This window comes from Myotis yumanensis, unplaced genomic scaffold, assembly GCF_028538775.1.
Source record: "Myotis yumanensis isolate MYYU_CA2020_CCGP unplaced genomic scaffold, mMyoYum1.0.hap1 SCAF_20, whole genome shotgun sequence".
Classification (NCBI taxonomy): domain Eukaryota; kingdom Metazoa; phylum Chordata; class Mammalia; order Chiroptera; family Vespertilionidae; genus Myotis; species Myotis yumanensis.
Genome location: NW_027223771.1, coordinates 10127449 through 10144134, shown reverse-complemented (window position 1 = coordinate 10144134; position 16686 = coordinate 10127449). Strand labels below are relative to the sequence as shown.

The 16686-nt window shown below is 62.7% G+C and overlaps 1 protein-coding gene across 1 annotated transcript; it reads right to left on the bottom strand.

Annotated features, from left to right (window-relative positions):
- Positions 1–984: 984 nt before the first annotated feature.
- Positions 985–15948, bottom strand: CHRNB4 (cholinergic receptor nicotinic beta 4 subunit). Its single transcript, XM_070400303.1, has 6 exons — positions 15823–15948; positions 11531–11682; positions 9275–9319; positions 9060–9169; positions 6721–7702; positions 985–2100 (listed from the first exon to the last, which is right to left on the bottom strand). The coding sequence occupies exons 1-6, from the start codon at positions 15872–15874 to the stop codon at positions 1960–1962; spliced, it is 1482 nt and encodes a 493-aa protein (XP_070256404.1). The 5' UTR covers positions 15875–15948; the 3' UTR covers positions 985–1959.
- Positions 15949–16686: the final 738 nt, after the last annotated feature.

The window sequence follows — 16686 nt, the reverse complement described above, 5'->3', positions numbered from 1 at the left end:
CAGCAGGCTGCGTGGGGTGACCAGGCCAGCGGGAGGTGCAGTTAGGGGCGATCAGGCAGGCAGGCAGGTGAGCAGTTAGGAGCCAGTGGTCCCCGATTGTGAGAGGGATGTCCGACTGCTGGTTTAGGACTGAACCAGCAGTCGGACATCCCCTGAGGGGTCCCGGATTGGAGAGGGTGCAGGCTGGGCTGATGGGGACCCCTCCCTCCCAGTGCATGAATTTTGTGCACTGGGCCTCTAGTCCTATATAATAAAAGCCTAATATGCTAAGTGTCCGGTCGTCTGTCAACCAATCAAAGCGTAATATGCTAATGATATGCTAAGGCCGCTCAACCACTCGCTGTGACACGCACTGACCACCAGGGGGCAGACGCTCCGACCCATAGGTTAGCTTGCTGCTGGGGTCTGGCTGATCGGGACTGAGAAAGATGGGCCGAACTCACCCTGGAGCCATCCCGCTCCCTCCCCGGCCCCAATTGTGCACCAGGGGGGTCCCTCGGCCTGCCCTGCTCCCTCTTACAATCTGGGACCCTCCGGGGGATGTCAGAGAGCTGGTTTAGGCCCAATCCTGCAGGCCAGGCCGAGGGACCCCACTGGTGCACGAATTCGTGCACCAGGCCTCTGGTTTTTATAACGGGCCTCATGTATTCTGATTACACGAACCTAGACACATGTCAAAAATGTACTTTCCTGGCCAACAGGAGATTTTTGTGTGCGTCTAAAACTGTCATTTTCATTTTTTAATTCAGAGAGGGAGAGGGAGAGAGATGGAAATACCAATGAGGAGAGAGAATCATGGATCAGCCGTCTCCTGCACGCCCCCCACTGGGGATGGAGCCCCTAACCCAGGCCTGTGCCCTGACCGGGAATCGAACCGTGACCTCCTGGTTCAGAGGTCAACCACTGAGCCACACCGGCTGGGCTAGAACTGTATCATTTTAAAAAAACAGAATTTACAAAAAGGTATCTTTCCTTCTACAAATATCTTGAGCGCCTACTGTGCATCAGGTCCTGGGAAAAGATAAGGCGGGCCATGAAAATCTAAGAGAGACAGCTTCACCGGGCGATGATACAGCGCGGAGGGACCTGGGCTGTGGAGGGTGAGGGAGGAGAGGGCCAGGCTTTCATGTGGGGAACCAAGGGCGCCTGAAGGAGGAGCAGGAGCCTTTCGTTCATTCATTCAATGCGCGTTTATTGTGCTGAGCTCCGCCGCGGGCCCCGGGGATTCCGCCGCGAACACGAAGGTGCCAGGTCTCTGCTCTCACGGAGGGAGCTGCCCCTCTAGCGGGCGGACATGGACCATACACACGCCCGCAGATGAGAACCCCAGGAGCTGAGGGGCACTGGAGGAAGGTGGCGGGTACCGTGGCCCCGGGGGAGAAGGCTGCGGAGTCCGGGACCGGGCAAGACCTCTCAGGGAGGACGCAGCTGGGGCAGAGCCTGGGAGGCCCTGGGGGCGGGAGGGTTGGGTCGAAGGTCCCGTGAAGGCACAGGCTCAGAGCTGGGAAGGATCCTGGAGTGTGTGAGGGACAGAGAGGGCCAGTGGGCCTGGGGGACCAGGAGGGAGACCGGGGCAGGGAGGGTGCGAGGTAAGGTGGCTGGCACATAGTAGGTGTGAGATGACTGGCGCATAGTAGGTGCTGCTACGGTGCCCGTCCTTGTCCCGATGCAGGGAAGACTGGCCAGAACCCAACCTCCCCAAGCCCCTCCGGCCGGGCTTTCCTGGGTCCCAGCTCGGCCTCCAGAGAGGCCCGCGCAGGCCTCCGTCCTCGCCCCTCCCACGCCGTGGCTGTGGCTGGTTGACGGGTTGACGGGTGATGGTGTCATATTCCTTTCGGGGGCTCCAGCGGCTCTCACCCCGAAGGAAACAGCAGACTGCCCACTGGGGTGCTCCCATCATCTCACCCCACAAACCGGGGCAAAGGGGGGAAGTGTGGGGCCTGGGACATGCAGGGCAGCCTAGGGCCCCCCCGAGGGCGTGTGGTTCTGGAAGAGGGGGGGCAGGAAGAGCCCCACGGTGCCCAGCACACACACGACCACGAACACCCACAGGAACAGCCGGTCGACCACCATGGCCACGTACTTCCAGTCCTCCACCACCTGCGGGCAGAGGAGAGGTGGGTCACTCGGGCGGGCGCGGCGTCCCCCCCCCCCCCGCTCTCCCCTGCCCCCCGCGCTGGGCCCTCACTACCCCGCCTGGACCCCACAGGCCACTGAGGACTTGGGGGAGCACGCTCTGAGCAGGAGGCTGTCCACCCCACCGGCCCCCGCGGCATTGCAGTCACCGATAGGAGATTAGGAACGTAGTCAGAAACCAAACCTGACTGTAAACAGGGGGACAAGGCCTCTCTCTTATTGTCACCCCAAGCCTCCCAAGCTGGCGCCACCCCCAGCTAAATTTGGGCGCCCCCACTTGCTGAGTGGGGTGCGCACGGGGGAATGCAGGACACTTGGAAATACTGGTGTTTAATTTGCTTGGTTCTGGTAACAGCAGCATCTGTGCCCTGGCTGGTCTGGCTCAATGGATAGAGCGTCGGCCTGCGGACTGAAAGGTCCCGGGTTCGATTCCTGTCTAGGGCACATGCCTGGGTTGCGGGCTCCATCCCCAGTGGGGGGTCGTGCAGGAGGCAGCTGATCCGTGATTCTCTCTCATCATGGATGTTTCTATCTCTCTCTCCCTCTCCCTTCCTCTCTGAAATCAATAAAAATATGTATTTTTTAAAAATTTAAAAAAGCCGAACCGGTGTGGCTCAGTGGATAGAGTGTCGGCCTGCGGACTGAAAGGTCCCAGGTTCGATTCCGGTCAAGGGCATGGACCTGGGTTGCGGGCACATCCCTGGTGGGGGGTGTGCAGGAGGCAGCTAGCTGATCAATGTTTCTCTCTCATCGATGTTTCTAGCTCTCTCTCTCCCTCTCCCTTCTTCTCTGTAAAAAATCAATAAAATATATTAAAAAAAAAAAATAGCAGCGTCTGTGAGTTCCTGTAACCAAGACTCAGCCTCCTCTATTGCATCCTCTGGGCCTCTCTCTCTCTCTCTCTCTCTCTCCTCTCTCTCTCTCTCAGAACCAGGTGTGGAGTTGGCAGGCACCTGCCTGGCCCCCATAAATGTGCCTCCTTTGCCGGGGGTGGGGTTGGGGGGGTAGATGCCCCCAGAAAGCCCCGCCCTCCTGGCCTCCCTCCCGCCGGCCTGTGCTCACACCCTGGTCCCTCTGAGTCCCTCCGCGGCCTTTCCCCGGGGGAGGTGGAGTGAGGCTCCAGCTGGACGTGCGGGCAGCGGTGGGGCAGCTGGAGTCAGTGCCCCAGTCCGTCAGGGCCCCGTCCACGGCCTGTGTTCACCCTGGATGACCCCATGGCAGCCAGCCCCGGCGCCCCCCCCCCCCCCCCCCGACCAGCAGGCACCCCGCGGCTCTCCACGCAGCTCGCCCTCCTGGCTTTCTGGGGTTGCTTTTGGGCAGCCCTAGTTTCAGACGGCCTTTATGTGGTGTGTGTGTGCCTGCGCGCTTTCTCCTCTTTTAAAAAATAAAAAACGTTGCACTATTTATAGTGACCAGGGTGAGAGCTGAGGATGGCAAACAGCCCGGGTGCTCAGGGGCCGAAGGGCAGGCAGCTGGACGGGGACAGGGGACCAACCAAACCCATCCCCTGCTCAGCGCAGGGCAAGCGAGTGGAGGGACGTCCGCACGCTCTGGGCACGGAGCTTGCTCTGCTCTGGGCCGGCTGTGTGGCCCCAAGCCGGTCGCCGGCCCTCTCTGGGCCCAGCCTTCCCGTCAGAAAAGGAGGCTTTGAGGACACGCCACGGCACAGGCTCCCGGGAGGGTCGGCGGCGATGCAGGCCAGGCCCCGGCGGAGTCCCCACCACGCGTGTGGCTGGAGCCCGGGGAGCACAGATGGGTTTAACAGCTGGGGGTCCGCCTGGCTTCTTCCCGGGAGAGACTCCCAGCGAAGGGGCTTAGGAACGGCAGGAGGCCGGGGAGTGCCAAGCGGGCGGGGAGCCCGTTCGCGGAGAGCTCAGGACGGTGCCAGCTCGGGCAGGGCCATGGGAGACAGAGGTTCTCGCCCCACGCGGCCCAGGGACCCCCAGAGGTCGCCAGGTTCGATTCCCGGTCAGGGCACATGCCCGGGTTGCGGGCCGGATCCCCAGTAGGGGGCGTGCGGGAGGCAGCCTGTCGATGTATGTTCTCTCTCATCGATGTTTCGATCTCTCCCTCCCACTCTCTTTAAAACCAATAAAAACATATTTTGTAAAAAAAAAAAAAAAAAAGAGCGTTGGCAGCTTAGCTCAATGGTTAGAGCGTCGGCACGTGGACCAAAGGCTGGTGGGTTTGATTCCTGGTCCTGGGCACAGCCTCGGTTGCAGGTTCCCCAGCCCCGGTGGGGGCATGTGCAGGAGGCAACCAATCAATGTGCTGCCTCTCCCATCGATCTCTCTCTCTCTTCTCTCTCTCTCTCCCCCTCCCTTCCACTACCTCTAAAAACATAATCAATGGAAGCCCTGGCTGGTGTGGCTCAGTGGATAGAGCGTCGGCCTGCGGACTGAAGGGTCCCGGGTTCAATTCCTGCCAAGGGCACATGCCCGGGTTGCGGGCACATCCCCAGTAGGGGGCGTGCAGGAGGCAGCCAATCCATGATTCTCTCTCATCATTGATGTTTCTATCTCTCTCTCCCTCTTCCTCTCTAAAATCAATAAAATATTTTTTAAAATAATCAATGGAAAAATGTCCTCAGTTGAGGATTAAAAAAGAAGAAGAAAAAAAGAAAGCACAATCAAAGTCATATTTTAAAAAGCGAGGCCTAGCCCTGGCCGGTGTGGCTCAGTGGATAGAGCGTCAGCCTGCGGACTGAAGGGTCCCGGGTTTGATTCTGGCCAAGGGCACACGCCCGGGTTGCAGGCTCGGTCCCCAGTGGGGGGCGTGCAGGAGGCAGCCGATCCATGGTTCTCTCTCATCATGGATGTTTCTCTCTCTCCTTTCCTTTCAATGAAAATATAAAAAATAAAAATAAAAAGCCAGGCTGGTAGTCGTGTGGAGCGTGTTTCTCACTGCGGGCGGCGCCCAGAACCCCCTGGAGACCTGGCGAAGCCCCGGCTGTGAGCCAGCGGGTCTGAGGGGTCAAGGCCGCCGCCTTCCCACCGGCTCCCAGGCGGCCGGGCGGGAACCCCCAGGGGAGAGCTCGGTCCCACGTTCCATCTGAGCTCGACTCTCCCCTCCCCTCTCCTCGGTGTCATCCCGGACGCTGCCCGCCGGCTCCTCCCCTGTGAGCTGACCCATGGACGGACGCCCAGCGCTCTCCCCTCGCCCCGGAGGACCGTGCGGAAGGCAGGAAGGAGGCGATGCACTGTCCTCACCCCCGGCCCCGGCCCCTGCAGCTGCGGGCTGTGAGGCCAGCACCTGCTCTGACACGCCATCCCCGTGAGAGCTTCCCCAGGACGGACACGCCGTCCCCGTGAGAGCTTCCCCAGGACGGACACGCCGTCCCCGTGAGAGCTTCCCCAGGACGGACACGCCGTCCCCGTGAGAGCTTCCCCAGGACGGACACGCCGTCCCCGTGAGAGCTTCCCCAGGACGGACACGCCGTCCCCGTGAGAGCTTCCCCAGGACGGACACGCCGTCCCCGTGAGAGCTTCCCCAGGATGGACACGCCGTCCCCGTGAGAGTTTTCCCAGGACGGACACGCTGTGCCCGGGATGGAAGTGTGTGTGGACGCGTCTAACGACCACGGTATTCCGTGTTCGGTCGCTGACCCCTCCTCCGCGGCGTCCCCAGTTCAGAGGAGTCGGTGGGGACAGCTACGCGCTGGTGCTTACGGCTGAGAGCTTTCATAACCTCCTTTTAAAAATCTATAACTGGGACCCGGCCCGTTCGATTCCCGGTCGGGCCATATGCCCGGGTTGCGGCAGCCGATCGATGATTCTCTCTCATCCATCGATGCTTCTCTCTCATCATGATGTTTCTATCTCTCTCTCCCTCTCCCTTCCTCTCTGGAGTCAACAAAAGTATACCAGCCCTGGCTGGTGTGGCTCAGTGGACAGAGCGTCGGCCTGTGGACTAAAGGGTCCCGGGTTCGATTCCAGCCAAGGGCACAGGCCTGGGTTGCAGGCTTGATTCCCCCGCCCCGGGGGGGGGGGGGGGGAGGGACGGGCAGGAGGCAGCCAATCCATGAATCTCTCTCATCGTCGATGTTTTTCTGTCTCTCTCTCTTCCTCTCTGAAATCAATTTAAAAAAATAAAAAGGCAAAACTTTATATATATATATACACACACATATATATACACACACACATATATATATTTATATATACACAAATCAACACAAAAACTAAAAAAAAAAAAAACAACTAAAAAACCCCACTAAACCCTGTAACTGGAGCCCTAGCCAGTTGCTCAGTGGTTAGAGTGTTGGCCCCCCAAATTGAAGGACAGAGAGAGACAGTGATGTGAGCGAGACACATCGCTCGGTTGCCTGACCAGGGCCAGGGATCGAGCCCACCACTGAGGTCCGCGCCCTTGACCAGAATCGAACCCGGGACCCTTCAGTCTGCGGGCCGACGCTCCATCACTGAGCACCACCGGCCAGGGCGGCCCAACTCCTCATCTTAGCGTCTGCTCTTGGGGAGTCCAGACCTGTGGGGACCAGGGACCCCCCCCCCCCCCCCCCCCGGGGCAGAATGATCCGAGCTCCATCCACCAGGCAGACGGCGGCCGGCCGGGCCAGCAACTTACGCTCTGGTCCTTGTCGTCGCTCCTCATGTGCCGGGCGATGAAGCTGACGCCCTCCAGCGCCTCCTGCACGTCCGGTGGGAACCTCCCCGACGCCCGCAGCCGGAAATCCCCGGGGATCCCCACCAGGTCGGAGCCGGCGGCGGCGGGGGCCTTGGTGGCCGCGGCTTCAGGATTCACAAAGTACGCGGAGGAGGAGCTCCCGTAGATGCCGGGGGAGCCGGCGGGACCCGCGGCCGAGGCCTCCGACCGGGCCGGGCCGGGCCGGCCGGGCTGGGAGGCCCTGGCGGGGCCCGGGCGCTTCATGAAGAGGAAGGCGGGCAGCTGGTGCAGGAAGCAGCGCTGCACCCAGGGCGCCATGGTGTGGGTGCCCGGCGAGCGGTGGTGCACGTTGAGCACGCAGACGCTGGTGACGATGGAGAAGGTGACGAGCACCATGGTGAACATGAGGTACTTGCCGATGAGCGGCACGTCCAGGGAGGTGGGCGGCACGATCTTGGAGATGAGCAGCAGGAAGACGGTCAGCGCCAGCAGCACCGAGATGCACAGCGTCATCTTCTCGCCGCAGTCGGACGGCAGGTAGAAGACCAGGATGGCCAGCGAGGTGATGAGCACGCAGGGGACGAGGATGTTGATGGTGTAGAAGAGCGGCTTGCGCCGGATGATGAAGTCGTAGGTCACGTCCACGTAGCGGGGGTCCCTCGGGTTCACCGTCCGGCGCCCCGGCAGCGCCAGGATGTCCCACTCGCCGCTGGGCGTGAAGTCGTCCTTGTTGGCGGTCGGCGTCGTGAGGACCATGTCGATCTCCGTGTGGTCGTAGGTCCAGGAGCGGAACTTGAGGCTGCAGTTCTGCTGGTCGAAGGGGAAGTGCTTCACCTCGATCTTGCAGGCGCTCCGGCAGATGGCGGGCGGCAGCCACATGATGCTGCCGTTGGCCTGCACCACCGCGTTGGTGTAGAGAGACACCTCGTAGGTCCCGTCGGCGCTGCGGCGGCGGGCGCAGGGCCCAGAGGGAGGGGAGCAGGGCCGGGCCGGCTGTTAGAACTCGCCCCGAACCCCGCGGGGATGATTCTCACGGGGCACCTCCCCACCCCCACCCCGACCCCCATACCCTCCCTGGGAAGCCTGCTTCACTGGTACTGGGAGGACTTGCTGTTATACCCATTGTACAGGTGGGAAAACCGAGGCCCAAGGTCAGGAACCTGGCATGCAGAACAGCTGAGGTCGGCTGTCCCTGACCCGCGGTCGGCAAACGGCGGCTCGCGAGCCACATGCGGCTCTTTGGCCCCTTCAGTGTGGCTCTTCTACAAAATACCACATGCGGGCGCGCACGTACAGTGCGATTGAAACTTCGCGGCCCATGCGCAGAAGTCAGTATTTTGTGGAAGAGCCACCCCGAAGGGGCCAAAGAGCCGCATGTGGCTCGCGAGCCGCGGTTTGCCGACCACTGCCCTAGACCATGCACTCCTGTTTCATGCTTCTACCGGTGTCCCTACCATCCCTCCGCCTGCCGGAGACACTGACACACACACAGGAAGTCAGCGCTACCACCAACACCCAACACCGGCCAAGCAGCGGAGGGTCAAAAAGAGCCGTGGCCCCAGGCGGTGTGGCTCAATGGATAGAGCGTCGGCCTGCGGACAGAAGGGTCCCGGTTCGATTCTGGTCAAGGGCACTGACCTCGGTGGCAGGCTCCTCCCCGGCCCGGGCCCTGGTCAGGGCGCGTGCGGGAGGCAACCCATCGCTGTGTCTCTCTCCCATCGATGTTTCTCTCTGTCTCCCCCTCTCTCTCCCACTTGCCCTAAAATCAGTGGGAACATATCCTTTGGGTGAGGATTAAAAAAAGAAAGAGCCCTGGCCTGGGGGTCACAGGGCTAGGCCTGGTCACAGCTGGGCCTCCTTGACTTAACCCTTCTGCCCTTAAGTCCCTCCCATGGTCGGCCTTAGCATATCATTAGCATATTACTCTGTGATTGGTTGAGCGGCTGACTGGACAACTGGGCACTTAGCATATTAGGCTTTTATTCTATAGGATGGTTTCCACTGACCTCTCTCCCAGTCCCTTAACCTTCCCTTCTGCTATGACCCACCTGCCGTTAAGTCCCTCCCCTGGCGGCTTTTACATTCTCCGTCACCGTCATTTGGAAGACTTGTTGTTGTACCCATTGCACAGATGGGAAAACCGAGGCCCGGCTTTCCCAGCTGGGCCTCCAGTTCCCCGTCTGTAGCTGAGGGCACTAGCTCTGCTCCTGCCTGACTCCTCCTCCAGCGTGACAGCGAGGAAGTCGGGGTGGAGCCCAGACGGGGTTCAGGCTCCCACCCCCAGCGTCCCCGACACTCACTTGTTGTAGAGCACAATGTCGGGCAGCCAGAGGCGCTTGGCGGGGATACGCAGGACCTTCACGCCCTCGTAGCGGGAGCTGTTCCAGGCCAGGCGGTAGTCGGTCCATTCCTGGGCGGGCGGGCGGGCGGGGCCCGGTCACCCACAGGCCCCTGCCACCCACGGCAGCCCTGGAGCGAGGCCCCCCCCGGGGGCGGGCACCCTCGGGGCACTTACCTGTTTCAGCCACACGTTGGTGGTCATGATCTGCTCACGCTCGTTCTGGGGAGAGAGGGGGGCTGTCAGGCCACGGGTGGGAGGAGCCCCCACACAGAGGCTCTGAGCTCCGGGCCAGGGGGCCACCCGCCCACCCGGCAGCCCTCGGAGGCCTCCAGGGCCGTCCAGACCGAGGGAGTCAGAGACGGACGCCTGCTCTCCCCCCGGGGGTGCCCCGTCCTCCATGGCAGTGTCTTCTCAGGGACTCGCACCCCAGACAGGCCCCCTACTATCTTCTTCTCTATTTTTCATCCTCTTCTGCTAGTGGCCTGGTGCACAAATTCGTACACTAGTGGGGAGGGGTCCCTCCGCCTGGCCTGCAGGATGGGGCCGAAACTGGCTCTCTGACATCCCCGAGGGGTCCCGATTTCGAGAGGGCGCAGGCCAGGCCGAGGGACCCCACTGGTGCACGATCAGGGCTGGGGAGGGACGCGGGAGGTTGGCCAGCCGGGGAGGGACCGTGGGAGGGCTCCAGGGTGTGTCTGGCCTGTCTCGCTCAGTCCCTGATCGGCCGGACCCCAGCAGCAAGTTCACCTACCGGTCGACTGTCTGCCCCCTGGTGGTCAATGCACGTCATAGTGAGTGGTTGAACGGCCTTGGCATATCATTAGCATATTATGCTTTGATTGGCTGAACGGCTGACCAGACAACCACACACTTAGCATATTAGGCTTTTGTTCTATAGGATGGTTTCCACTGACCTCTCTCCCAGTCCCTTAACCTCCCATGACCCATCTCCCATTAAGTCCATCCTATGGCGGCTTTACATTCTCCGTCACCATCATTTTCTTGAACATACTAGTGGCTATTTTCTTTCTCTTTTAAAAAAAAAAATGTTTTTATTGATCTTATTGATTTCAAGGAAGAGAGAGAGAGAGAGATGGAAACATCCATGATGAGAGAGAACCATGGACCGGCTGCCTCCTGCACGCCCCTCACTGGAGATGGAGCCCACAACCCGGGCATGTGCCCTGGCCGGGAATCGAACCCTGACCTCCTGGTTCCTAGGCCGACCCTCAGGGGTGCCCTTTCAATGTCTCCAAAGGCCCCACCTCCTTAGGGAAGCTCGGACTCTAACATGCACCCCCTCCCCCAGGCCGTGGGCGTGCCATGCACTCAGCTGGGCCATTTTGGGGGGGGGGGGGCAGCTTTTCTAATTGTTCTTGTGGAAAGGTGGGTGACCTGGAGCAGGTTACTCTGCCCACTCTGACAGGGGGGAACCTTCATGCATTTTTAAAAGATCTTTTAAAGTCGGGGTATATACAAACCGGGAGGTCAGGGTTCGATTCTTGATCAGGGGCACAGGCCGGGGTTGTGGGCTCGATCCCCAGCGGGGGGCATGCAGGAGGCAGCCGATCCATGGTTCTCTCTCATCACGGATGTTTCTCTCTCTCTCTCTCTCTCTCTCCCTTCCTCTCTGAAGTCAATAAAACTATATTTTTAAAAAACGATCTTTTAAAGTTGAGGCGTAACTTCTACACAGTGCGACCTGCACAGGTCTCCTGGGTACCGTTCCGCCCGTTTAACAAAGGTGTGACCCACGGAACCCAGCTCCCTTCGAGAGGTAGCACACCCCTCCGAGAACGGTGTCCCGTGCCTCAGTCCTGTCCCTCACCCCCTTCTCCCTTCACTGATGCACAGAGAAATGATCCGACGGAGAGGCCAGGACAGGGGCGGGCAAACGATTTGACTCGAGGGCCACAGTGGGTTCTTTTTTTTTTTTTTTTAAATATATTTTATTGATTTTCTACAGAGAGGAAGGGAGAGAAATAGAGAGCCAGAAACATCGATGAGAGAGAAGCATCGATCAGCTGCCTCCTGCGCACCCCCCACTGGGGATGCGCCCACAACCAAGGCACATGCCCTTGACCGGAATCGAACCCGGGACCCCTCAGTCCGCAGGCCGACGCTCTATCCACTGAGCCAAACCGGTTCAGCAACACAATGGGTTCTTAAACTGGGCCGGAGGCCGGGACAAAAGCACGGATGGAGTGTTTGCGTGAACTAATATAAATTCAAAGTAAACATCATTACATAAAAGGGGACGGTCTTTTTTTTTTTTTTAGTTTTATTCATTTCAAACGGGCCGGATCCGGCCCGCGGGCCGCAGTTTGCCCACGGCTGGGCCAGGACCTTGTCCTCGAGTCCCGGCCGGGCCCGAGGGAGAGCAGGGTCACCCGCCCCCGCCCTGCACCCCGGCCCCGGCCCTGCACCCACCACGCTGATGAGCTGGGCCAGGGAGAGCTGCAGCCGGATGGAGATGAGCTGGGAGGAGCTGGTGGCCGGGCGGATCAGGCTGTTGTAGCGGGTCCGGTTCAGGAGGTCGTCCATGAGCCGCTCCTCGGCGTTGGCCACGTGGCGGCAGTCCCCTGGGGAAACACGGGCTCGGACCGCTGGCCGCCCTCCCCCAGCGACGCTGGCGGTGGCCGAGGGGGCGTGAGGGGGGTGCCTCGCCGGGCCGGGGGCCCCGCTGCCGAGCTAAGAAAATAGCCACTGATATGTTCAATTAAATATACGGGACAGCCCGGCCCGTGTGGCTCAGTGGTTGGGCGTCAACTGCTGAACCAGGAGGTCACGGGTTCGATTCCCGGGCAGGGCACAGGCCCGGGTTGCGGGCTCCATCCCCAGGGTGGGGCGTGCAGGAAGCGGCCGGTCCATGATGCTCTCTCCTCATGGATGATCCTCCCTCTCTCTCTCTTTCCCTCTCCCTTCCTCTCTGAAGTCAATAAAAATATTTTTAAAGATCTGGGACAGAGCTCAGCTGGGCTCCCCCGTTCCTCCAGCAGGGAGGGGCCCCCCCACACTCCGGACTCCCAGTCCAAAACCCGTGCGTGTTGAAGCGGCCGCCAGTTCCGTCAGTCCTGCCTCCCAGCCTCTCAGTCTGTCCTCCAGCCCCGTCCTCCCTCACGGCCCTGCCTGGGCTCTTGGGGGGGGAGAACGTGTTGGGGGTGGAGGGGCTCCTTGGATAGAGGGGCACTCGAAGGGAGGCCAGGGACAGCTGAGCAGGGCAGCCCAGGAGAAGGGGGCAGAGAGATGAAAGTGTGCAGGGGGTGGGGGGGATGGCATGGGCGTCGGAGAGCAGGCGGGAGAGGATGGGGAGTAAGGGGGGCTGAGGAGGTGGGGGTGCCAGTGGGGCCGCCAGCTCACCTGTCTTACCAGACTCTCCCTGTGGGTGGGGCCGGGGTGCGGGGGGTGAGGGAGGGGGACAATATGCATTGTAGCGAGTGTGAGGCCGACTCCCCGGGGGTGAACCCCCGGCCGCAGGAGCTGGCCGACACCCCGCCTGCTGTTTCCGACCTACTGCCCATCTGGAGCAGATGCTACGTTCAGTGAAAGAGGCTCCTGGGCACCTTCGCTCCGTCCCTCCCCCACACCGCCTGGGGCTGTCCAGCGGGGCCTGGGTGCCTGGCCTAGATTCTGAGCCCTGCCTCTCACGCCCGAACCCCTCCCAGAGGCCGGGGAGCCCCAGCCCCAGCGGGGTCCCTCCCACTGACCCTCTCGAGTATATACATTTGGGCTGACCGGTCATTTTAATTTATTATTATTTTTCATCCTCACCCGGGGATATTTTCCCATTGATTTTTAGAGAGAGTGGCAGAGAGAGGGAGAGACAGAGAGAAATATTGATGTCAGAGAAACACAGCGATGTGGTTGCCTCCTGCACGCGGGCCTGGGCCGGGAGGAACCTGCGCCCAAGGAACGTGCCCTTGACCGGAATCGAACCCGGGACCCTTCGGTCTGCAGGCCGGCGCTCTATCCACTGAGCCACCCTGGCCAGGGCCTGGCCGGTCATTTTGTAAAGAGGGGTGTGACTTGCCCACGCCCGTCTGCCACGTCTGGGGCGGCTCTGGGTGTGAACCTGCAGCTCCTGGCCCCCCAGTCCCGAGGTTCTGGGGAAGGCGGGTCCCCCATCTCCCAGGGGCTGGTCCGCCCGGGTTCCCGAGGGGCCGTGGCTGCCCTGCTGTTTCCGACCTACTGCCCATCTGGAGCAGATGCTACGTTTAGTGCCTGTGAAAGAGGCTGCCAGGCACCTCTGGGAGGGGTTCGGGCGTGAGAGGCTCCCGCCCAGCCCGCCTGGGAGGCTCAGGTGGGGCGCCTTCGGGACTGTCCTGCCTCAGGCATCTGGCCGGCCCCCAGGGACCCGCCCCACCCTGAGGACCAGCTCTGGGCTCCTGGCTCAGACGCTCAAACACCATTCAGCCCCACGCTCTGCTTCTCAGCTGGGGGAACTGAGCCCAGAGGGGAGGCACGTCCTCCAGGCCCCCGGGGAACAGAGGCAGAGCGGGGCGGGGCCTCTCTCAGACCCAGCTGCCCCCCCCACCCCCCAATAGCCCCCAGGCCTCTCTCGGACCCAGCTGCATCCCCACTGTCCCCCCTATAGCCCCCGGGCCTCTCTCAGACCCAGGTGCCCCCCTCCTGTTCCCCCCTATAGCCCCAGGGCCTCTCTCAGACCCAGCTGCCCCCCCATAGCCCCCAGGCCTCTCTCAGACCCAGCTGCCCCCCTCCTGTTCCCCCCTATAGCCCCAGGGCCTCTCTCGAACCCAGCTGCCCCCCCTGACCCCCCATAGCCCCTGGGCCTCTTCCCTGAGTTGCTGATTCCCGGTAAGGACGCTGCCCCGAAGACACTGTATGGTGTCCAGCGCCCGGCGTGTGCTCAGCGTCTGTGTCTGCACTTGCCTGTGAGCGTGGGGGCTGGGGCGGGGTGCCCGCAGGGCTGCCGTGGGCTGGAACCCACACCCACACCCCAGAACGGAGCCCCCAACAACACACACTTAGGCTTTCCAATCTGTGGGTCCCAAAGAGAGGGGACGGCCCCTCACCCCAGATGCCGGGGGTGGGGTGGGGGGGGACGATGCCCAGAACAGGGCGCAGTCTCGCACCCCAGCCCGGGAGCTGACACTGTGAGTCAGAGAGCCCCCCACCGGGGGCCAGTCACGAGCCAGGGGAGCTGGGGGCGCGGGCCGCCTGTCTCTCTGTCCAGGAAACCGGGCCCCCCAACAGAACCAGAACCGGGTTCACTCTCCCAGAATTCTAACCCGGGTGAGCGTGCACGCCGCTCGGAAAAGCAGGGCGCGTGGGGAAATCTGTGTCGGAAACACAGGAAGATAATCCCCGTTTTGAATGAAACTGCAGAAGGGAAAGGTCATGGGTGTTGTCTGCACGTGGGGTCCCCCCGAGGCCGAGGTTCTCAGCTGGGGTGTGTGTGTGTGTGTGTGTGTGTGTGTGCCCTTCTCCGAGGCCCATAACGGGCGCCTGTATCTATGAAAAGGCAGCGATGGGTTTTTTTAAAAGTCGGGGGTTTTCACCTGTTGCAAAAAGCTCACCCAACCATGACTCCGGGGAGAAGCTACCTAAACGCAGGTCCAGCCCTAACCGGTGTGGCTCAGTGGATAGAGCGTCGGCCTGGGGACTGAAGGGTCCCAGGTTCGATTCCGGCCAAGGGCATGTGCCTGGGTTTCGGGCACATCCCCAGTGGGGGGTGTGCAGGAGGCAGCTGATCGATGTTTCTCTCTCATTGATGTTTCTAACTCTCTATCCCTCTCCCTTCCTCTCTGTAAAAAATCAATAACATATATTTAAAAAAAATAAAAATAAAAAATAAACGCCGATCCAGGCTGCATGGCCAGAGATTCCCACCTGTAGGCCCGCGGGCGGGGCGGGAATCTGCTGGGTGAGCCCCACGGGGTGGGGGTTGGGGGACCTCCCCATGGAACAAAGGGGGAAACTGAGGCCCGGGGAGGGGAAGGGAATGGCAAGGAGGGGGGGGGGTCGCCAGCAGGTGGCGGTGCAGCCACGGTCCCCGGCGAGAGCCCCACCCTGTCCTGCCTCCAGCGCCCCGCGGGGTGTCCTCGCCCCCGGAGATAAAACCCTGGTCCTCCAGGCCGATCGGGCGCAGAGGACCAGCTGGGGCCCGAGGGGGAGCCCACGGCGGGGAAACTGAGGCCCGGGGAGACAGCCCTCGCCACACCCGGACTCTGTCTGCAAGTTGCGGGCCGATTGGGGGTCTCCTCCGGGGTGGCCGCTGCCCAGGCCCGCCCCCGGGGTGGGGGGTGTGCCCGGAGGAGGGGATGTTTCTAGGAGATTCACCCCAAACTGCACCCGTCCCGGGTCCAGGACTGGCCGGTTGGGCGGGGTCCCTCCCATCAGCGCTGAGCTCCCGGGGTGCGCGGGGCTTGCTCCCGGGGTGCGGGGCCCACAAGTCGCGGGGAGGCACCCGTGGGAGCCGGAGCCGGTGTCCGGCGCCCGCAGCCTCCCCTCGCGCGGGGCCGAGGGACCCGCCCGCGGACGGACGGACGGACGGACTTGGAGCGCGCGCCCCGACCTGCCTCCCCCGGGCGGGCATCCATCCCCAGGGCCCCCCTGGCCCCGCGGGGAGGGTCGATCCGCACCCCAACCTCGCAGACCCGCCCCGCCTGCGCGACCAGGACAGCCTCGGCGACACTCGCCCACCTGTGGCCGGTGCCGCGGGCTCGGCGCCCCGCGCCCCCCACCTTCCCCCGGGGACTCACCGCGCGCGCAAAGGGCCGCCAAGAAGAGGACCAGGGGGTGCGCGCTCCTCATGGCGGGCGGGGCCGGGGAGGCGGCACCGCGGGCTCCTGTCGGACCACGGGCGGGACCACTGGCCGGCGGCGGCCGCGAGTGGGGGACCGGGCAGGGGTGGCCGCGGAGAAGGAGCGCGCGTGGGCGCCGGGGCCCCGCCAGGACCCGCCCAGCCGCCCAGGTCCGGGGGCGGGGGCCGACTCGCTCGGGGCGGGGCCGGCTCAGGGGAGGGGCGGGGCCGACTCTCTCGGGGCGTGGCCGGCTCAGGGCGGGGGCGGGGCCGACTAGCTCGGGGCTTGGCCGGCTCAGGGAAGGGGGCGGGGCCGACTCTCTCGGGGCGTGGCCGGCTCAGGGGAGAGGCGGGGCCGACTCGCTCGGGCCGTGGCCAGCTCAGGAGAGGGGCGGGGCCAACTCTCTAGGGGCGTGGCCGGCTCAGGTCCGGGGGCGGGGCCAACTCGCTCGGGCCGTGGCCGGCTCAGGAGAGGGGCGGGGCCAACTCTCTCGGGGCGTGGCCGGCTCAGGGCGGGGGCGGGGCCAACTCGCTCGGGGCGTGGCCGGCTCAGGTCCGGGGGCGGGGCCGCGGGACGGGCTCTGGGGGTCATAACCCAGGGACAGGGCCTGCGCCCATTGTACAGATGGGAAGACTGAGGCAGGCGCCTGCGCAGAACCCTCTGTTGTCGGGAAGTGGCTGCATTCCATCCCAGAGAGGAAAGATCTAAAGTCCGGGTCCCCGGGGATTTGGGGGGAGGCAGGAGCCGGGCAGGGGTGGGGGCGTGAGCCCGGTGGACTGCGCGCAGCGGTCTGCAGACGCCAGGGGCGGGGGGCGCTTAAGG